We start from the raw sequence: 23454 nt of genomic DNA, 5'->3' as shown, positions 1-23454 counted from the left end.
CTATAATGTAAAGAAATGAGCCCTACAGAACCAAGTTGTCAAGATTCTAGGGGCCATATCTCTCCAGATTACAATATATAGCACCATTTTGGAAAGGTTAAAGTGCGAGCTATAATCTGGCATGCATTAAGCGGGCACCCATAATGGGCCCATTTTTGACTTTTTGATGGTTTTATGGAAAAACCCGGGTCCATAAATTGGTTTTTGAGCTATATCACCTGAATACCTGGAAATAACCTTTTCATATGACCAGGTATGGATAGGTATTTCCATAAGCTTTCCAATGATACCCATTGGTTCAGTAGAGCCGGGTCTAACCCGGGTTTTGTACTCGGACTTTTGAGACCAATAACCGGGTAACCGGGTCCGTCCCCAAAAAAAGTAATACATTCCCATGATCAGCGCAACAATATCTACCTCTGGAAGAAATTTCAAAAAAATCGGAGAGTTTTTACTAAACAAGAGTTGTTCCAGGATTTTTTTTTTAAAGAAAACCACAGGGTCCAAGTCTGCAATGAACACCAACACAACGGAAGACTGTGCTTATATAGTGTCAAACAACACAAAATGCCTCAAACGAAAGAAATCACACGACGTTGCTTATAGTTGCGTGCTTGCGTGCGATGTCCATTGCTGGTCTATAATAACAAAAAGGTATGTCATCAGGAGCACCACATGGCTACAGCTTCAAAAATGACCTAACTTCATACTATCTCGGTTCAAACAAAATCCTATCATTATACTAGAAATCGGTGAGAATAAGAAAATAAGTTTGCGTCCTACTAGCCTTCTTTACCACGCCCTTGTAAAAGTTATGACTTCATACTCGTACAAAATTGTAGCCCAGAATCACTTGCACTCATGATTTAACTACTAAGTGATAAATGAGCCCAAAAGGATGGGTAATAGAATAGAATAAGTTGTGCAAAGGGATACATATGTAAATATTGTTAATTTTATAACTTTTTTGTCCACCATATACCTTAAAGCTTTCGATATAAAATACAGTAAATACCATACACACACTAACATAAATTCATGTCATTACCCATATGACAAGCAATATGTGTACAATCATTACTGCCATAACTCCCTACAGTCAAAGTCTAAAAAAACAGCTTCAAATTTACACCTGATCGGAAATAAAAAACTTCCATCGCCAAAAAATATACAATTTCATTTTTTTTTTGTAGATTGAATAATACATGAAAGGATGAGGATGTGCTCTCTCGAAACAAAACAAAAAAATGGAAAAAATATTACACATCGACAACAGGACGCAAAAGGCGGCGGGCAACATAGGCAACCAAACGATAAAAATCAACACAACAACAACAAGTAGCAGCCCCACAAAAAACCAACAAAAGAGTTGAAAGGTCATACACATACTACATTAATTATTAAAGCTATTGCTACAACTAATAACACACAAACATACATAGAAATACAACACACACACATATATGTTTGTTTTTCTGTCAAATTTCATAGATGAAAAAGGCCTCGACATGGTGTGATGAGAACACAGTTCGACAATGTACGAGCACACACACAAAACTTTAGGATATAATATTGCTCAATGGAATAAGGATGAAATGCTGGGTGGTGATGGCTATAAAAGTGGATACATTGATGTGTTGAAATGAAGCCTAAAAGTTAGCAAACTGCCGTAATGTTTGTCCGGTATGCGGCTATAGTTTTATGTACAAACAGTATACGAATATTTATGAGATCATAAGGTATCAAATATACGTAAGTATAACTATTCCTTTTCCATATATTAGGTGTATATACGTAAGGGTGTTCCCAAAAAAGCTAAAATTTTTTTTTATTGAAATGGCTTCCTTTTGATCCAAAACTACTGAATCAAAAGAAAAAAATGATAAATAAGGAATGGCTTGTTTGAGGGCATCCCTAATATATGTATGCCAATGATACCTTGTTTTTCATGAATTTGTCTGTGTTTGCGGTAGTATATGTATGTGAATGTAGAAAGTTTGTTTCTTATTGACAAATGGATATCCAAAACAAAGCATGGAAATTCAACTTTAATGACAAGAGGATTCAAAACTTTGATGAAATTTATCTGTGCTTAGAGAGAAGGAGTGAGGACCAACGGATTTTAAGCTCAATAAACATAATAAATTGAAGTAGTAGTTATTTGGCAAGCATAAACGACCCGCTTATGTGTTTTTTTGTTTGTTTTTTTTGTAAAGTTTTATGGACTCAGAATTGAAATGAACGAAAATGTCAATTGCAAAATGATTCTGTTATAAGTAACCAATACTGAGTTTGAAAATGTGGCGCCCAACGTCTGTGGTCTTAACTTCAGATAGAAAACTCCACCCACCTTATTATGGCGCCCAACGTTTTTGTTCCTTATATTGAGTATTGAAAATTCATCCGCCTTTTTATGTAGCTCCCAACGTATCTGACCCTAAAATTACGTCTTGAAAACCCCTCCACCCTATATATGACGCCTAAAATCTGGAATTTAGTTTTGACAATGCATCGGTTTGACGCCCAACTTTTTAGGGACCATGATCTAGAAAACGAAAACTACAAAGCCCAACCTCTTTATAGAAAGGCGATATTACCGCCTTACAAGTGCGATGTAGTAAGAAAGGGGCTTTTGAACATCAGTATTTTTTCTATGCCCCGACCGCAGACAAAGACGAGCATACTTTTTTACGACGTGTTGTAGGAAGTATTACACGGTGTGTCTTAACAAATTTAAATGGAAGGTGCTTACACCTCGGAAGTTTTTGCTGATTCTGAAACTACAATGCTCATAGATGAGAAATATCAAGAAACAAAAAAATCGCCGGAGGGATTTTCAAATAAATCGCGATTTAAGTTCACATTTTTAGGGGTTCTTCAGGTTTTCACGATTTAGCTTGGAAACCGCGAGTTCTATGTAAATGAGTCTAAAGAAAATGTTGTAGCAGAGAAAATTCTCCACAAGATTGGCCTTCATGATATTTTCGTAGGTTTTACCAAATTGGGACAATGCACAGACTGTATCGTCCCCTTATAAAACAATATTATGCACAGTACCCCTTAACTAACTTTTAATGGAAACCGCTTACACATGGGATGTTTTAGACCCATATACATAGAACTCGCGGTTTCCAAGCTAAACCGTGAAAACCTAAAGAACCCCTAAAAATGTGAACTTAAATCGCGATTTATTTGAAAATCCCTCCGGCGATTTTTTTTGTTTCTTGATATTTCTCATCTATGAGCATTGTAGTTTCAGAATCAGCAAAAATTTCCGAGGTGTAAGCACCTTCCATGTTAAGGCACACCGTGATTATTAGATGAGTAGTCTTTATAGACAATCGGAAGGTAGTCTTTATAGACAAGCGAGCGAATGTAGTCTTTATAGGCGAGCTGAAAGGAGTCTTTATAGACAAAGTTAACAATTTTTCGCTAAAAACGGGGCTCAAGATAATTCTCGAAGGGAGTAAAAGATTTTGTCCAAACTTTGCACATCACAATATTTCTTCCAGACACAGATCAGGACGAAATATAAACTGTAACGGTCCACAAAGTCCGTTATGTCGCCCACAAAATTTCAAAAATGTTCGCAAAAGTGCAGTTTAGGAACTTGTATCTGATCGTTTTGATTTGTTTTTCGCAGGTGGTCGTCCTCGTGACTCCTATGACGATGTTGTAATTTTTGCAGGTGCAACTGATGTCCACGATGAGCTTTGTCGAGCCAACCCTAGTGACCCTAGAGTAGGGGATATGACGCTAGAAATTAATATGTCGCTTGGTGACCACAAGCGGAACAAGAGGCAAAATCGTCTGAAGAGTTGTTGCATACATTGGAGCCTGAATTAATGAATTGAGGGCAAGGGTTGAATCCTGCTCGAACCCTGAAAAGAAGGAAGATTGGACCTTAGTCACGATTGGCGACGTTACACTTACTGATCCGAAGAGGAACGTAAGTTATTTTAATCGACAATTTGTCGAGAATCCGGGAGTGACAGGGCGAAGAGAACAGTAATACGTCGCATTTGACTTCTTCCTGTCGAGCAGGAACCCCCACAATTTACAATGGATGATGTCGCCAATGTCATCAGGAACCCTAAATAATCTTAAGGGTTGCGCACTGGTGGAATCTTTATGGTAATGCTGAAATAGCTGGATGAGCCGGGGGTTGAGTATCTCACTGAAGTTCTCAACCTGTTACTAGCCACCTACATCGTTTACGAAGTCTGGAAAATGGGCATGATGGTCCCGCTGCGGAAGCCATGCAAGGATACCAGCAAAGACTCTTGAGGTTTTATTCATCCCTGCCATTAGCATCAGCATAACTACATATACATCCCGCCGAGAAATAGCTCGGATTACGAGCCCGACATTAGCCCGCCTTTGGAAGGTCATAATCGTACGGTCCTGGGGGACTTCAATGCGCATCATGAGATGTGGCATTCGGCTTTCGGAAACTACCAGAGGGATACAACGCTGGCTGAGCACGGTTTTGCACGGTCAATCAGGTCACCACCACCAGAATTAGAGGAAAGTGTCACAGTTCACCAGACATAACCATCGTGTCACCTGGTCTGGCAAATGACGTTACCTGGCAACTCGTCATTTCCCTTGGATCAGACCATCTCCCCATAATTGTCTCCATTAGCAGACAACCCGATTTCATCACCCTTGAACGCCGCACATTCGTCAATCATAAGAAAGCTGACTGACCGAGTTTCAGTGAGTTCACCAATTACCGCTTCAGAGAACTGCCCAATCCTTCTAATGTTCGGGTAGCGGAAAGGACGTTCCGAGACATCAGTAAGACCAAACTTCCAAGCGGAGGCGACGGGATGAGCAAATGAGCTTCGTCAAGCCAACCCCAATGACCCCAGAGTCAGGGATCTGACACTGGAAGTTAAAAGGCTGGTCGGCGAGCATAAGCGGAACAAATGGTTAAATCATCTGAAGAGCTGAAACATTGGAGGCGGTATAGGTGAATTGTTGGCAACGGTTAAGTCACTCTCGAACCATGGAAGAAAGGAAGATAGGACCTCAGTCACGTTTGGCGACGTTACGTTGACTGACCCGAAGAGGTGCGCAAGTAATTTCAATCGACAATTTGTCGAGCACCCCAAGAGTGACAGGGCGAAGAGAAGAGTATTACGTCGCATTAGACCTCTTCCTGCCGAGGATGAACCACCACAGTTTACAATGGATGATGTTGCCAATGCCATCAGGGACGCTAAATCATCCAAAGCGTTGGGCCCTGATGGAATCTCCATGATAATGCTGAAGCAGCTGGATGAACCGGGAGTGGAGTATCTCACTAAAGTTCTCAACTTGTCGCTAGCCACCCTCGTTGTTCCCGAAGTCTGGAAAATGGGCAGGGTGATCCCACTACGGAAGCCAGGCAAGGATGCCAGCAAAAGTGACTTCGCTTTTGTCGCCCGTAGCAAAGACACTTGAGGCCTTACTCCTCCCCAGTATCAGATATAGCTATCAAGTTGCCGATCATCAGCATGGATTCCGTAAGCAGCACAGCACGACAACAGCGCTGCACGTCATTACCACATATATTTGTCAAGGACTCAACCAGAGACCACCTAGTGATAGAACAGTGATAGTGGCGCTTGACTTATCAAAAGCTTTTGAAACAGTCAGGCACCCCACGCTGTTTGAGGACATTGAGCAGACGACCCTCGGGTCAACGTTGAAACGGTGCTTAGTCAACTATATGTGTGGACGCCAGTCGTACGTGGAATTCAGGAACAAGAAGTCCAAACCCCGTAGAGTGAAACAGGGAGTTCCCCAAGGTGGGGTGATATCTCCGGAACTGTTTAACCTCTACCTCTCCTGTATTCCGTCCCCTCCGGACGGCATTGAGATCGTAACGTATGCGGATGGTTGCACGATCATGGCGTCAGGTACCTTCCCTTCAGTGGACCATCTACATGAGGAGGCTAAGATTCTTCCCGTACAGCAACACAATGAGATGTTTTCGTTGCAGTGCTCGCTTGGGTGTTACCGTGAGAGCCATCCCAATCACCATCTGGTGGGTACGTCCGACACATTCAGGCACATCAGGAAGGATATACACGCTCTAGAGGGAGAGGTCCAACGATACAGAAGAGAACCCCTATATCAACATGCATATCAAGCAGGTTTAAACAGCATTCACACGGATGCAGTTGCTAAGGCCATAAGCAAATATATATTGTGAATAAAGTTCTCGGAGTACATCCCCAATCTATCGCAGCTGAGGAGCGTCATCGGCCACGACAAACCAGAGTAGTTTTGGCTCAACTTCGCTCGGGATATTGCAGTCGCCTAAATTCTTATTGGGCAAGACATCTGCCCAGTATGCGGCATGGGCCCGCACGACACAAAGCACCTTTTCAACTGCCCCGCCAACCTACTCATCTAACTCCAGAGGATCTGTGGCTACATCCCATCGAAGCAGCCATTTTCCTCGAACTGGAGATAGACCCAGAGCCAGATTGAACAGAACAACGAACATTCAAATATAATAATAAACACTGTTACAGGAATAACAACATCATCAGCATAGGTTACGTAAGCAGCACATCACGTCGACAGCGTTGATTGCCAGGCAAAATTTTCAACAAAAAAAAAAATTATAATTTCTGTAATTAACGAAAATTTTCGGTATGTTAACAACCAAAATAACTAACTCCTACCTTTAAAAACATTGTTGCCAACTTTTTCATTCATAATTTTGCGTTTAAATTTTGCAGATTTTTGTCAGTAACTCAAAAAATTAGTTACACAATTCCGCTACTGTCGGTGCTGTTTTACAGCTATATAAAGTGTTTCGTGGACAAGTCCATGCTTTTTGACCCAAACGTTCTTAAAAATCCTAAAATGGCTGGTGGTCACAATAACTCTCGAGAAGAGTAACTGACATTGGGTCAACCAAGAAATATTACTATGTCATATTTCTCTCAAAACTTAAATCAAGTTCGAAGTTGGATTATATTGTACAGCACCTTCCGCTACCTCCCTCACAAAAGTTTAAAATTGTTGATGTTCGAGGATAATTTTTGAAATCTTTATTGAAGTTGGTCCTGTTTACAATTATATTCGATTTTTTTATGGGGAAGTCTATGCTTCCTGACATAATGACCCATAAGCTCTAAAAAACCTACAGTGACCAACTAAAATGGCTGATTCCAACGATAACTATGAAATGAAGTGGCTGATATTGCCCATCCTAATATTTATCTAAAATTTGAACCATGTTCGAATATAGAAGCATGGACTTTCACGAAAAAAATATCGTTGTGAACAGGAACACAAAGAGTAACCTCAGTAAAAAAATGAAAACGATTCTCGAACAGCTGTTAAACTCTACTTACACGTATATTTTAAAATTTTCTGAGGAAAGTACAGGAAGCTTTTGTCTGATATGTATAGACTATGTCAGAAAATAAAGACTATATCAGACAACTCATTCCTGTACTTCCTACAGAAAAGTTCAAAATTTACGTGTATGTTCAGTGTAAGACATGTTCGAGACTCGTTTTAATTTTTTTTACTGAAGGTTCTCTTTGTGTTTCTGTTCACAACGATATAAAGTTTTTCGTAGGCAAATACATGCTTCCTGACATAAATAAACGGTACCAAGATGGACCATTCGGTCGGTTTCTTTTTTCAGAGGTATATTTTTTCCACTTTAAAATATATAGATTTTTCAACATGATCTTGTAAATAAAATATATGTACATACATATCTATACGAAAAGAATAATGAGGATGAATGATAAAAATGTAAAAATAATAATGAAAAAGGGGAAGCCAATGCTTAAGTAAGTGAAATTTTGTGGTTTCTATTTATGTTTAAAATAAAAATTATATATAGTAAAATATATAAAAGCACAAAAAACACAATAACAATCACTTAGTTGATAGCCTGTGAAATAAACCTCAACATAACAAATACATACATAGTAAATACACTTAAAAACTTTACATTTCAATGTAAGAAATAAAAGCCTAGGGTAAACACAATAGTTAAACAAATAATAAACGAAAATAAAGAAATATTTTTTATGAACTTATAGATATGATTGTAATAAACAAAAATAAAATATAATAAATATTTTGGGTTTTATATTTTTGTAATGATAGTTCTTTTAACATTTATACATTTATTTTTATGCCAATTAATTTTTGTGTGTTTTTTTATTTTTAACAACATTTGATTTTTAAATAGACATCTTTTTTATTTTCTGTTTTGTTTGTTTGGAAATCCTCTTTTCTTTTCTACAATTGCATTTTGTTTCGTCAGATGGGCGTAAGTTCGTAATAATCAAATATTATTAGCTCTCATTACGCCCTATTACACCGTAAGAAAATATTATTGTCGATTTGTCGGAATGTTGTAGGGGTTTTGTTGGGGTTGAGGGGGATACAATTTTGAAAATATTTGCATTTTTTATATTTTATTTTTGTGTTTTGTAGCCGAAGTGGTTTTGTTTGTTTGTCTTGTGCCTTTGTTCAAAGAAGACGAAATTAAATTAACAAAAATCGAAATAAAATTAAAAATAATTGTTGGAAATTTAAAGGCCCTCTCTTAATGTTTAGCCGGTTGTTTGTTTTTTTTTATAAAAAAATAAAGATAGAACCATTTAAAGAATAATTAAAAATATTTGGATGAATGATGCAGGTGATACACGCAATGAGGTATTTTTTCATTAGAATCAAAAAATTATTAATTTTAATTAAAGAAATATATATAATATAAGAAATTTGTCTAAAAAAGGTTATTAATAGTTGTTCTTTGAAAATTACATTAAGAAGAAATAATAAACAAGATATATTTTGTAGGTAGCAAGGTCTTCTAAAAAAAATTGTACTTTATGTTGCCATAAACCATCCGCATGAAGTCGCCATAGACGAGTTGAAGGAAAGCCTCAACCGAAGGGAGTCTTAATAGACGATCTTAAGAGAGTGTTTATAGACGACCTCAGCCCCCCTATTAAGTAACTTTTTAACAGCTTTACTCATTGTTTATTTTACAACAATTTCATTTGTTTGTTTTGTAGTTGTTACAAAAACAAAAGAAATTTAAACAACTTTTCAATCGATAAAAGTTACAGAATAGGCCTACAGGGGTGTATTTGTAGACGAGCTGAAGGTCGTCTGTAAAGACGAACCGAATGTCGCTTTTATAGACGAACCGAAGATCGTCTATATTGACGACCTAAAGGTCGTCGATCTCAGGTCTTTTGCAGTCTATAGAAGACCCCTGTCTATAGAAGACCCTTGTCTATAGAAGACCTCAAGAAGTCTATAAAGATGAACTGATGGACTTCTTTATGGACAAACTTAAGACCTCTTGCGACCTATTATAGACAAACGGAAACCTCTTGAGTTTTTCTGTAGACATTAGAGGACCACTTCAAGTGTTTTATAAGAAACAGAAGACTTCTTCAGGTCTTCCGCAGACAAAGGAAGACCACGTAGAAAACAGAAGCCGTGTTGAGAGATTTCATAGGCAACGGAGGACCACTCGAGTATTTTATAGACAAAAGAAGACCTCAAGCCTTCTTCAAGATCTAGAGGTCTTCCGTAGACAACAGTAAACCTACAGAAAACTTCTTTCGGTCTTCTATAGACACTCGAAGACTTCATGTGGTCCTCCATAGATAACGGAAGATGTCTAGAGGTCTTCTATAAACAATCAAAAACTTCTTGAGGTCGTCTATAGACAAGGAAAACCTCTTGAGGTCTTCTACAAACAACAGGAAACCTCTTGAGGTCTTCTACAAACAACAGGAAACCTCTTGAGGTCTTCTATAGCCAACTGAAGAGCTCGTGAGGCCTTCGATAGACAACAGTAGATATCTTGAGGTCTCCTATAGAAATCAGGAGATCTCTTGAGCCTCAGTTCTATGGACAACAGAAGACCCCTGGAAATCTTGCACAGACAACAGAAGGCCTCTTGAAACTTTATGTAGAAAACAGACGACCTCTTGCGGTCTTCTATAGTCAACAGCAGACCACCTGAAGTCTTCAATAAACCACAGATATCCTCCTTAGAAATCAAAAGACCTCTTGGGTCTTCTATAGACAACAGACGACCTCTAGAGGTCTTCTATAGACAACAGAAGACCTCTTGAGGTCTCCTATAGAAGTCAAGAGTCCTCTTCTACAGAAAACAGGAGACCTCTTGAGGTCTTTTGAAGAAATCAGAACCAGAAGAATCAGAACATCAACAGAAGACCCCTAGAGGTCTTCTATAGACAACAGGAGACCTCTTGAGGTCTGCTATAGACAACAGAAGACCTCTTGAGGTCTTCTATAGAAATCAGGAGACCTCTTGAGGTCTTCTACAGAAATCAGGAGACCTCTTGAGGTCTTCTGTAGCAATCAGAACATCTCTTAGGTCTTCAATAAACAACAGAAGACCACTTGAGGTCTCCTGTAGAAATCAGAAGATCTCTTAGGTCTTCTATAGACAACAGAAGACCTCTGTAGAAATCAGAAGACCTCTTGAGGTCTGCTATAGACAACAGACGACCTATTGAGGTCTTCTATATAAATAAGAAGACCTTTTGGGTCTTCTATAAAAATAAGAAGACCTCTTGGGTCTTCTATAGACAACATAAACCCTTGAGATCTTCTATAAACGACAGAAAACCTCTTGAGGTCTTCAATAAACAACAGAAGACTTCTTGAGGTCTCCTGTAGAAATTAGGAGACCTCTTGAGGTCTTCTAAAGAAATCAGGAGACCTCTAGGGTCTTCTATAGACAACAGAAGGCCTCTTGAGGTCTTCTATAGAAATCAGGAGACCTCTTGAGGTCTTCTGTAGAAATTAGAAGACATTTTGGGTCTTCTATATACCACAGAACACCTCTTGAGGTCTTCTATAGAAATCAAGAGACCTCTTGAGGTTTTCTATAGACAACAGAAAACTTCTTGAGGTCTTCTGCAGACAACAGAAGAACGCTTGGATTTTCGATAAACTACAGAAGACCTTTGGAGGTCTCCTATAGACTACAGAAGACCTCTTGGGATCTTCTCTGGAAATCGGGAGACCTCTTGAAGTCTTCTAAAGAAATCAGGAGACCTCTTGGGTCTTCTATAGACAACAGAAGACCTCTTGAGGTCTCCTATAAACAACAAAAAACCTTTTGAGGTCTTCTAAAGACAACAGAAGGTCTCTTGAGGTCTTCTATAGAAATTAGGAGACCTCTTGAGGTCTTCTAAAGAAATCAGGAGACCTCTAGGGTCTTCTATAGACAACAGAAGGCCTCTTGAGGTCTTCTATAGAAATCAGGAGACCTCTTGAGGTCTTCTGTAGAAATTAGAAGACATTTTGGGTCTTCTATATACCACAGAACACCTCTTGAGGTCTTCTATAGAAATCAAGAGACCTCTTGAGGTTTTCTATAGACAACAGAAAACCTCTTGAGGTCTTCTGCAGACAACAGAAGAACGCTTGAATTTTTGATAAACTACAGAAGACCTTTGGAGGTCTCCTATAGACTACAGAAGACCTCTTGAGGTATTCTATAGACAGCAGGAAACCTCTTGAGGTATTCTGTAGACCACAGAAGACCTCTTGAGGTTTTCTATTGAAATCAGGAGACCTCTTGAGGTCTTCTGTAGAAATCAAAAGACCTCTTGGGTCTTCTATAGTCAACAGAAGACCTCTTGAGGTCTTCTATAGAAATCAAGATACCTCTTGAGGTCTTCTTAGAAATCAAGATACCTCTTGAGGTTTTCTATAGAGAACAGAAGACCTCTTGAGGTCTTCTATTGACAACAGAAAACCTTTTTAGGTATTCTATAAACCACAGAAGACCTCTTGAGATCTTGTATTGAATTCAGGAGACCTCTTGCGGTTTTCTGTAGACAACAGAAGACCTCTTGAGGTCTTCTATAGACAACAGAAGACCTCTTGAGGTCTTCTATAGAAATCAGGAGACCTCTTCAGTTCTTCTATAGACAACAGAATACCACTTGTCTTCTGTAGACAACAGAAGACCTCTTGAGGCCTTCTAAGACAACAGAACAAAGCTTGGGTTTTCTATAGACTATATAAGACCTTTGGATGTCTTCTATAGGCTACAGAAAACCTCTTGAGGTATTCTATAGACAACAGAAAACCTCTTGAAGTCTTCTATATACCACAGAATAAGGAGACCTCTTGGGTCTTCTATAGACAACAAACGACCTCTTGTGGTCTTCTATAGACAACAGAAGATCTCTTGAGGCCTTCAGTAGACCACAGAAGACCTATTGAGGTCTTCCATAAAAATCAGGAGACCTCTTAAGGGTTTCTTGCGAAATCAGAAGGCCTTTTGGGTCTTCTATAGACAACAGAAGACCTCCTGAGTAGTCCTTAGAAGACCTCTTGAGGTTTTCTATACTTCACAGAAAACCTATTGAGATCCTCTGTAGACAACAGAAGACTTCTTGACATCTTGAGTTCTTCTATACAACACAAAAGACTTCTTGAGGTATTGTCAAGAGAAAAGAAGAACTCTTGAGGTCCTCTATGGAGGTCGTAATACATCTTTGATTTCCTAGGGCATAGAAAATTCCTTCTTTAACATATAGAAGATGATTAGGTGACCTGTAAGATGTAACGAATAAAGGATGCCTTCTAAATCATTGAAGATACCTTCTAAAGCATTGAAGAAACCCTCTATGGCATAGAAGATACCTGGTATGATATGGAAGATGCTTTCTAATGCTTTCTGTGGTAAAGAAGAAGTCCAGATGACATGGAAGATGCATTTCATGGAAAAGAACAAACCTTCGAAGGCCTAAAAGCTGCCTTCTATAGCATAGACGATGCCTAACATTTAAAGTGCCTTTCATGGCAAAGAAGATGGTTTCTAAGGCATAGAAGATGTCATCCAAGGCATAGAAAATGCCTTTTATAATAGAGAAGATGGATTTATGATAGAGAAGATGGCTTGATTAGAAGACCTTTATCTACCGACACAATAGAAAGAAAGAAAAATAACAAATGTAATAATGAAAAAAAAACACAAGAAAACTAAATCTTGAAAGAAAAGAAAACAATTTCGTTCGTTCTCGTTTTTTCATCGTTGAAATAAACGATTATGATTTGCAATAAAGAAAAAAAGAAAACAAATACCATAACTTACCTTTGGAAATTTTGTCTTTTTACATAATTCTCACGAACAAAATCAATAATTTGCTTTTGTGTACGACCGCTATAACTAAAAAATTTTACAAGCAAAAAACGAAATAAAATTTTAATATTTTCTTTTTGTTTTTCTTTTATAAACAAACAGATTACAGATGAGTTTATGGTCAAAATTCAATGGAGAGAGAGAGAGAGGGGCGGATAGGGTAACAAATTCAATCAAGAACTTCGTTCTTTGGGGGAATACTTACCGAAATGAACTGCCTCTAGACATGACACGAGCCTTACGCCTAGGCGTACTTTGTACCACTGTGCAACGAAAGAAACCATGATTTTCGACACATTTTTTCCAAAAGTTTTTACATTGATTACGACCGGGAAATAGGAATTCCACTGTGTTATTATAGTAACCCTAGAAGAGGAGAGAAGAAAAAACTAAAATTAGTATTTCCAAAATTTTAAGTAAAATTTCCTCATTTTTAAAACTACAAAAACAAATATACCAAGGAAAAATACTCATTATAAAACCCCTTCCTTACCCATTATTTTTATTAAGGGTATGTCGAGCGAAATACGTGGTTATTTGTTGGCCATTAAAATAAGTAGTTTAATAAGTAGTTACGACTTTTTGTTAAAGTAATGGCTTAGTAAGGGGTTTTGTAATAAGTATTTCTGCTAGGTAGTCTAATTTTTTACTTACATAACCCTCGGGATGTAATTTAACTAGGAATCGTTTTCTTTTAAATGATATTTTTCGTATCTTAGCCCATGAGAATGTATTAATGCGTGTTAGATTCTGGAAGACTGCTATACCCATGTGAGCTACAGATAAGTTTAGTGGCATATCATCATGATCCTTGGCCGGATGCATTTTCATGCCGTATAATTCACAACGTCTGGCGGTTTCTAAGAGATTTAAATCGGCTTCAGCTGGTGATTGGCCACTAAAATGGAAAAAAATACGTTTAGTTCATTTTGTGGATTCTCCGGGAAAACCCGTCTGCAATACTTACACATGCTTCTTGTGATTTTCCATAATTTTTATTTGCATCGCCTCATCCTGATTTGGCACAAATCGATACGATGACAAATACGTATGATCGGGATAATCTTCGGCCACATAATCACCACAGGATGCTTGTACAATATAACTGGCCATTAGGGCGGCGGTATTTTCATTACACTGTAGGCTACCGGTTGCAAGGTCACGTTTTATTTGAAGGCAAAAGAGATACCTACGGGAGAGGGGAGAGACAAATTTAAAGTATTTTAAGGACACAGAGAAGAGTATTGAAGTAAGGTTTATGATTGTCTTCCAAGTGGCATAGAAGATGCCTTCGAAGGCATAGAAGATGCTTTCTAAGACATTGAGGATGCATAGAAGATGCCTTTTATGGCACAGAAGATGCCTTCGAAGCCATGAAAGTTGGTTTCAGTGGTATGAAAGAAGCCTTCTATGGCATAGAACATGTTTTTATGACATCGAAAATATCTTCTATGCCATGGAAGTTGCCTTCTGTGGCATTGTGGCATTGAAGATGATTCCTAAGGCATAGAAGATGTCTTCTAAGACATAGAAGATGTCTTCTAAGACATAGAAGATGCCTTCTAAAGCATAGAAGATGCCTTCTAAGGCATGGAAGATGCTTTCTAAGGCATAGAAGATGCCTTCTAATGCATAGAAGATGCCTTTTATGCCACAGAAGATGCCTTCGAAGCCATGGAAGTTGGTTTATGTGGCATGAAAGAAGCCTTCTATGACATTGAACATGGTTTTTATAACATCGAAGATATCTTCTATGCCATGGAAGTTGCCTTCTGTGGCATTGAAGTTGCCTTCTGTGGCATTGAAGATGCCTCCTAAGGCATAAAAGATGCCTTCTAAGGCATAGAAGATGTCTTCTAAGACATAGAAGATGCCTTCTAAAGCATAGAAGATGCTATCTAAGGCATGGAAGATGCCTTCTAAGTCATGGAAGATGCTTTCTATGGCATAGAAGATGTCTTCTAAGGCATAGAAGATGCCTTTTATGGCACAGAAGATGCTTCGAAGCCATGGAAGTTGGTTTATGTGGCATGATAGAAGCCTTCTATGACATTGAAAATGTTTTTTATGACATCAAAGATATCTTCTGTGCTATGGAACTTGCCTTTTGTGGCATTGGAGATGCCTTCTAAGGCATACAAGATGCTTTCTAAGGCATAGAAGATGCATTCTAAGGCATAGAAGATGCCTTCTAAGGCATAGAAGTTGGCTTCTAAGGCATGGAAGATGCTTTCTAAGGCATAGAAGATGCCTTCTAAGGCATAGAAGATGCCTTCTAAGGCATAGAAGATGCCTTCTAAGGCATTGAAGATGCCTTCTATGACATTGAACATGTTTTTTATGACATCGAAGATATCTTCTATGCCATGGAATTTGCATTCTCTGGCATTGAAGATGCCTCCTAAGCCATAAAAGATGCCTTCTAAGGCATAGAAGATGTCTTCTAAGACATAGAAGATGCCTTCTAAAGCATAGAAGATGCCTTCTAAGGCATGGAAGATGCCTTCTAAGCCATGGAAGATGTTTTCTATGGCATAGAAGATGTCTTCTAAGGCATAGAAGATGCCTTTTATGGCACAAAAGATGCCTTCGAAGCCATGGAAGTTGGTTTATGTGGCATGAAAGAAGCCTTCTATGACATTGAACATGTTTTTTATGACATCGAAGATATCTTCTATGCTATGGAACTTGCCTTTTGTGGCATTGGAGATGGCTTCTAAGGCATAGAAGATGCTTTCTAAGGCATAGAAGATGCATTCTAAGGTATACAAGATGCCTTCTAAGGCATAGCAGATGCTTTCCAAGGCATAGAAGATGCCTTCTAAGGCATAGAAGATGCCTTTTAAGGTATAGGAGATGCCTTCGAAGCCATGGAAGTTGGTTTCTGTGGCATGAAAGAAGCCTTCTATGACATTGAACATGTTTTTTATGACATCGAAGATATCTTCTATGCCATGGAAGTTGCCTTCTGTGGCGTTGAAGATGCCTCCTAAGGCATAAAAGATGCCTTCTAAGGCATAGAAGATGTCTTCTCAGACATAGAAGATGCCTTCTATGCTATGGAACTTGCCTTTTGTGGCATTGGAGATGCCTACTAAGGCATAGAAGATGCTTTCTAAGGCATAGAAGATGCATTCTAAGGCATAGAAGATGCCTTCTTAGGCATAGAAGATGCCTTCTAAGGCATAGAAGATGCCTTTTAAGGTATAGAAGATGCCTTCGAAGCCATGGAAGTTGGTTTATGTGGCATGAAAGAAGCCTTCTATGACATTGAACATGTTTTTTATGACATCGAAGATATCTTCTATGCTATGGAACTTGCCTTTTGTGGCATTGGAGATACCTTCTAAGGCATAGAAGATGCTTTCTAAGACATAGCAGATGCATTCTAAGGCATAGAAGATGCCTTCTAAGGCATAGAAGATGCCTTCTAAGACATGGAAGATGCCTTCTAAGGCATGGAAGATGCCTTCTAAGGCATGGAAGATGCTTTCTAAGGCATAGGAGATGCCTTCTAAGGCATAAAAGATGCTTTCTATGGCATAGAAGATGTCTTCTAAGGCATAGAAGATGCCTTTTATGGCACAGAAGATGCCTTCGAAGCCATCGAAGTTGGTTTATGTGGCATGAAAGAAGCCTTCTATGACATTGAACATGTTTTTTATGACATCGAAGATATATTCTATGCTATGGAACTTCCCTTTTGTGGCATTGGAGATGCCTTCTAAGGCATAGAAGATGCTTTCTAAGGCATAGAAGATGCATTCTAAGGCATAGAAGATGCATTCTAAGGCATAGCAGATGCTTTCCAAGGCATAGAAGATGCCTTCTAAGGCATAGAAGATGCCTTTTATAGTATAGAAGATGCCTTCTAAGGCATAGAAGATGCCTTCGAAGCCATGGACGTTGGTTTCTGTGGCATGAAAGAAGTCTTCTATGACATTGAACATGTTTTTTATGACATCGAAGATATCTTCTATGCCATGGAAGATGCCTCTATGTCATAGAAGATGTCTTCTATGGCATGGAAGATACCTTCTGTGGCATAGAAGATGCCTCCCATAACATGGAGGTTGCCTTTTGTTACATTGAAGATGATAACATAACATTGAAAACGCCTTGTAGGGCATGGAAGTTGCCTTCTGTGGTATTGAAGATACCTTCTATGTTATGGAAGCTACTTTCAGTGGCATAGGAGATGCCTTCTATGGCATGGAAGTTGCCTTCTATGGCCTTGAAGGTGCCTTATGTGGTATTGAAGATACCTTCTATGGCATAGAAGCTACTTTCAGTAGCATAGAAGGTGCCTTCTATGGCATGGAAGTTGCTTGAAGATGCCTTTTAAGGCATAGAAGATGCCTTCTAAGGCATAGAAGATGCCTTCTAAGGCATAGAAGATGCCTTCTAAGGCATAGAAGATGCCTTCTAAGGCGTAGAAGATGCCTTCTAAGTCATAGAAGATGCCTTTTATGGCACAAAATATGCCTTCGAAGTCATGGAAGTTGGTTTCTGTGGCATGAAAGAAGCCTTCTATGGCCTTGAACTTATTTTTTATGACATCGAAGATATCTTCTATGCCATGAAGATGCCTTCTGTTGCATAGAATATGCCTTCAATGTCATAGAAGATGCTTCCTACAACATGGCGGTTGCCTTTTGTTACATTAAAGATGCCTTGTAGGGAATGGAGGTTGCCTTCTGTGGTATTGAAGATACCTTCTATGTTATAGAAGCTACTTTCAGTGGCATAGAAGATGACTTCTATGGCCTTGAAGGTGCCATTCTATGGAATGGAAGATACCGTCTATGACATGGAAGTTGCATTCTGTACCATTAAGCATGCCTTCTAAGCAGTGAAAATACCTTCTTCGGAATAGAAGAAACCTCCAGTGGCATAAAATATGCCTTCTACGGTCTTGAAGATGCCTACTAAGGCATGGAAATTGCCTTCTGTGGCATTAAAGATGCCTTTAATGACATAGAAGATGGCTAGAAACTACCTTCAGTGGCAAAGAAGATATCTTGTATGACATGGAAGATGTCTTTTATGCCACAGACGATGATTTCTTTGGCATGGAAGTTGCCTTCTGTGACTCAAAGATGCCTTATGTAGTATTTAAAATACCTTATGTGACATAGAAGATGCTTTCTATGGCATGGAAGATGCCTTCTATGACATGAAAAATGTATTTTATGCCATAGAAAATGCCTTTCTTATGTGGTATTGAAGATACATTCTATGGCATGGAACTTGTCTTCTGTAGCTTGAAGATGCCTTCTAGGTATTGAAGATACATTCTGTGGCATAGAAGATGCCTTCTATGGATTTGAAGTTGCCTTCTGTATCATTGAAGATGCCTTCTAGGGCATGAAAGTTGCCTTCTGTGGTATTGAAGATACCTTCTACGGCATATAAGCTACCTTCAGCGGCATAGAGGATGCTTTCTATGGCATGGAAGATGCTTTCTATGGCATGGAAGATGCCTTCTATGACATGGAAGATGTCTTTTATGCCATAGAAGGTGTCTTTCTTATGTGGTATTGAAGATACACTCTATGGCATGGAAGTTGTCTTCTGTAGCTTGAAGATGCCTTCTAGGTCTTCTAGGTATTGAAGATACATTCTGTGGCATAGAAGATGCCTTCTTTGGAATTGAAGTTGCCTTCTGTAGCACTGAAGATGTCTTCTAGGACATGAAATTTGCCTTCTGTGGTATTGAAGATACCTTCTACGGCATATAAGCTACCTTCAGCGGCATAGAAGATGCCTTCTATAGCATGAAAGTTGGCTTCTATGGTCTTGAAGGTGCCTCCTAAGGCATAGAAGACGTCTTCTAAGGCACAGTAGATGCCTTCTAAGGCATAGAAGACGCTTTCAGTGACATGAAGATGCCTCCTGTGGTAGTGAAGATGCCTTTTAAGGCATAGAAGATACCTTCCAAGGCATAGAAGATGCTTTCAGTGACATGAATATGCCTTCTATGGAATGGAAATTGCCTTATGTGGCATAGAAGATGTCTTCTAAGGGATAGAAGATGTGCTGCCTTCTATGGCATAGAAGATGCCTTCTAAGACATTGAATATGCCGTCTCTGGCATTAAAGACTCCTTCTAAGACATAGAAGACACTTTCTGTGGCATAGGTGGTGCTTTCTATGGCATGTTAGTTGCTTTCAGTGGCAAAGAAGGTGACTTCTATGTCATGGAAGTTGCCTTCCATGGCATAGAAGACGCTTTCCGTGACATGCTGGACCTTCTATGGAATGGGAATTGCCTTCTGTTACATTAAGATGCCTCCTGTTGCATATAAGTTGCATTCTGTGGCATTGAAGATGCCTTTTATGGCATAGGAGACGGCTTCTGTGGCATTGAAGTTGCACACTAGAACATAATGAATGCCTTTTATGGCACAGAAGATGTCTGCTATGGCATAGAAAATGCCTTCTATGGCATGAAAGTTGCCTTCTGTGTCATGGAAGTTGCCTTTTGCAAAAAGACACTTTCTATGGCATGAATGTTGCCTTCTGTGACATTGAAGATGCCTTCTATGACATTGAAGATGCCTTCTATGACACGAAAGTTGCCTTCTGTGACATATAAGATGCCTTCTATGACATGGTGAATGCCTTCTATATCATGCATAGAAGCAGTTTTCTTTATTTTTCTTGTGTATAGAATTTCCACTTACCTTGTATATTCCTCCTCCAATTGTGATGGATCGGGTGTATAAAATTTAACACAAAACCTTAGCATAGGATCTACCAGAGATAGGCCAACCTGACGATTTAGTGATTTTTCCAGATCTAGCCAATATTTGGTTTGTGTGGCCTTTTCCTGATATTCCAGGCCGAAATAATCGGATTCCAAAAGATTTAATTGGCGGCAGACTTGTTCGAAGAGTACACGGCCCAGTGCCTTGGCCTAAAAGAGGAGAGAAAAAAGGAGAAAAAGGCGGAATTTTTGTGGGTTTTTTCTTTTTCGTTTCTGATGTTTTCATGAAATATTTAAAATATTTTGTTAAATTTTTTATTGAATAAATTGCTCAACAGTCTGTAAAGCCTTAATTAAAATCTCGCCATGGAGCCACAACAGAGAGCGAGCTATTTCAACCCCCCACATAGTAGACTCACATGGTGATGATGATGATGCTGTTGATGGCAATAATGTTGCTGCTGCTGCTGTTGTAAATTTGCATCATTCCTGCCATAACTGTGACACACTTCACTGCACAGTGAACATTCCAAAGTATCAAATTGCCGCTGTTATTGTTGTTGTCGACATTGTCATCTCTTTAATTAATTTGTTCTCAATTGATTCAATGTTATTAATCGAAATGAAACATTAAATAAATGCAACGACAACAACAATAACAATGTGAAAAATTCATACATTTAAAGAGAGACCATACATTACAAGATTCAATCAAAACCCATGGTGGCCAAATCTATCAAAGACTTCAATGGAAATTAGTGTCGCATGTTTAATGTCTTTAAAATTGTCAATAATGGCCAATAACATGTTGTGTTATTCTTCTATTTTAAGTATTTAGAAATAAACAAACAAATCTGGGTCAATTGCTTGTTGTTGTGACAAATCTGATGACATCAAACACTGAAATTTCCCTTCAGTGGCCATCATCAGCAATCACTGGAAACAAATGTCCAAGTGGACATTAATCGATTTGTTTTGCAACGACACGGTATGATGCACAACCACTGCATGTACATGGATGTGCATCATCTGAGAGATTTCTAGAGTCATGCCAATTAAGTTTCATTTGTAAAGATATTCCAGAGAAAAGTGGAAACAAAAACGTCAATGTAAGTCGCTGCAATTTGCTAACAAATTGTAACAAATCTAATTTTATACAAAATAAGCCGGGGCCGATATGTGAAATAAATTAAAGTCATTCTTCGAATAAGAGTGTTTCTGTAGAAAATGATAAATTTCCCATTGGAGGGAAATTTGTTTTGTGTGGTAAATCAAAAATTTCATCCAATGGAAAGGTATGTTTATGTGAATTCCATACTCTACAAATAGGAGACATTTTTAAGGTATTTTAAAGAAAGCAGTTTAGTTCAGGGTGATATATACTAAAAAAGGTCTTCTATGGATATGAGGTAAATGTCTTTTGAAGATAGGATAGGTTCTAAGGGTCCCTTGAATGCAAAACTCCCTTTAAGGACCATACAAAAATAGAAGGGGAGACCAGTTGGAAGTTTATTTTTAATTATACGATAGGTGTTAAAGGTATTTCCAGACATTACTGACACAGCAAAGCTTACCACAGAGGACTATATGGTTCATTTTCACAGAAGATCTATGACATCGAATATGACTTCTAGGGCATAGAAGATGCTTTCGATGTGGCATAGAAGATGCATTTGTGGCATAGAAGATACTTTCTATGACATAGTAGAAGTCTTCTGTGAAATAGAAAATGCTTTTTATGGCATAGGAGATGCCTTCGATGCCATAGAAAATTCCTTCTTTACTATAGAAGTTGTCATCTATGGTGTAGAAAATACCTTCTAAGTCATAGAAGATGAATTTTGCAGTATAGAGGCTGCCTTCTACTGCATAGAAAATGTCTAGTATGACATAGAAAATAACTTCCGTAGCAGAGAAGGTGTCTTCTATTGTTTAGAAGATGGATTACATTTCATATGAGAAGGTACTTTCATGGCATAGAAGATGCCTTCTAGGACATATATGTAAGTTGACTTCTATGACTCTCAAGCATTTAATTCAAAGGGTATATGTAGGGTATAAGACTTTTGAAGCCGCACAAAAGAAAAACCATTATTGCAGACCTCTGATGGAGAGACGTCATAGAAGCACTGGAATCAAAATTTCAAATACCAACTTACCTGAAACACATCTTAGCCGATTACCTAAACAACAGGGAATTGATTTACAACACAACAGAAAGACAGATGTGTGTTGAAATCACATCGGGAGCAGCACAAGGCCCAGATCTATGGAACATAACCAGATCTATGGAACATAACCTACGACAGATCTATGGAACATAACCTACGACGAGATACTACAAATTGAAATGCCCCAAGACACGTTCCTTGTGGGCTACGCCGACGACATAGCAGCGGTCATAAGCGCTAGAGATACTGTGGAAGCTGAACGCAAGTTAAGGCAAGCCATGATTAGAACCAAAAGTTGGCTAGACATACATGGTCTTAGCTTAGCTACTCACAAAACGGAGATACTCCTTCTCACAAGACAGCACATACCAACCGAGTTCGCTTTTAACGTCGGCGACCTGACACTTAATTCGAGTAAAAGTATTAATTACCTAGGACTCCAAGATGACATTTTCTTATCAAATAAAACATTCTGCTACAAAAGCAGCGAAAATAACTCAGCCGTTTAATGGCTAATATCGGAAGTCCAACACAAAACAAGCGACGTCTGTTGCTGGAAACGAGTAATAGCATACTTTTGTACGGTTGTGAAATATGGGGCGATGCAATTAGGTGGAAGAAAACAGCTAACTCCTTACTTGCAGTCCAGAGAACAGCCGCTTTACGTCCGCATACCGAACAGTATCCGGAGCTGCAGTCCTCGTCATAGCCGGAGTAGTCCCCATTGACCCCACGATACGCGAACGAAAGAAAATATGGACGAAAAACGAAGCGTTGAACAGGAAGGTTAAATAAGGCGGGAAACCCTTCAAGCCTGGCAAGAGAGATGGACAGCTGAGACCAAAGGTAGATGGACAAGAAGACTTCTCCCAAGTCTTGAATCTTGGATTGAAAGAAAAATCGGCGAAGTGGACTACTACTTAACTCAGATGTTCACAGGCCATGGGTATTTTATGAAGTAAATATATAGCATAGGCAAACGAAATGCACCGTACTGCATATACGAGGAAGGAAACCATACGGACGACGCCGAGCATACACTATTCGAGTGTAAAAAATGGAGCGAGAAGCGGTTAGATTAAACCCTGACAGGGCTAATAACGGTTGAGAACCTAATACCCAAAATGTTAAGTGACGTAAGCATATGGGAAGCTGTAAAGAAAATCTGCGAAGACGTTCTTCGATCCAAAAAGCAAGACTTTGATGATGCAGAGAAGCAGGCGAAGGCCTGGACGCAGGCATTTCGGTTCCGGGGTGGACAAAATTTCTACGGGAAACAGTAATAGGGGGTTTTTTAGTCGGTAGGCCAAACCGGAGAATCCAACTTTACACGTTGGCGACGGCTTTCGTGCATGTAGAAATACATTTTTACCTCCTAACCCGCAAAAAACTATTAT

At 38.9% G+C, this 23454-nt stretch overlaps 1 protein-coding gene across 19 annotated transcripts in view; it reads right to left on the bottom strand.

The window, feature by feature from the left end:
* The window catches only part of Cdep (Chondrocyte-derived ezrin-like domain containing protein), a 254904-nt gene that overhangs the window by 64806 nt on the left and 166644 nt on the right, over window positions 1-23454 (bottom strand). For all 19 annotated transcript variants that reach the window (XR_012411622.1, XR_012411623.1, XM_073975232.1 and 16 more), the window contains 5 exons: window positions 19864-20096; window positions 14145-14366; window positions 13832-14075; window positions 13383-13543; window positions 13130-13204 (listed from right to left, as the gene is read on the bottom strand). Coding sequence is in view for 17 of the 19 variants with exons in the window: in XM_073975232.1 (XP_073831333.1) it covers window positions 13130-13204; window positions 13383-13543; window positions 13832-14075; window positions 14145-14366; window positions 19864-20096 (935 nt within the window). In the remaining 2 variants the exon portion in view is untranslated. The remainder of the gene's footprint in view (window positions 1-13129; window positions 13205-13382; window positions 13544-13831; window positions 14076-14144; window positions 14367-19863; window positions 20097-23454) is intronic.

Source organism: Musca autumnalis, unplaced genomic scaffold (genome assembly GCF_047663935.1).
Source record: "Musca autumnalis isolate F117 unplaced genomic scaffold, ASM4766393v1 scaffold_1, whole genome shotgun sequence".
Taxonomy (NCBI): Eukaryota; Metazoa; Arthropoda; class Insecta; order Diptera; family Muscidae; genus Musca; species Musca autumnalis.
This window is presented reverse-complemented; position numbering and strand designations above follow the sequence as displayed.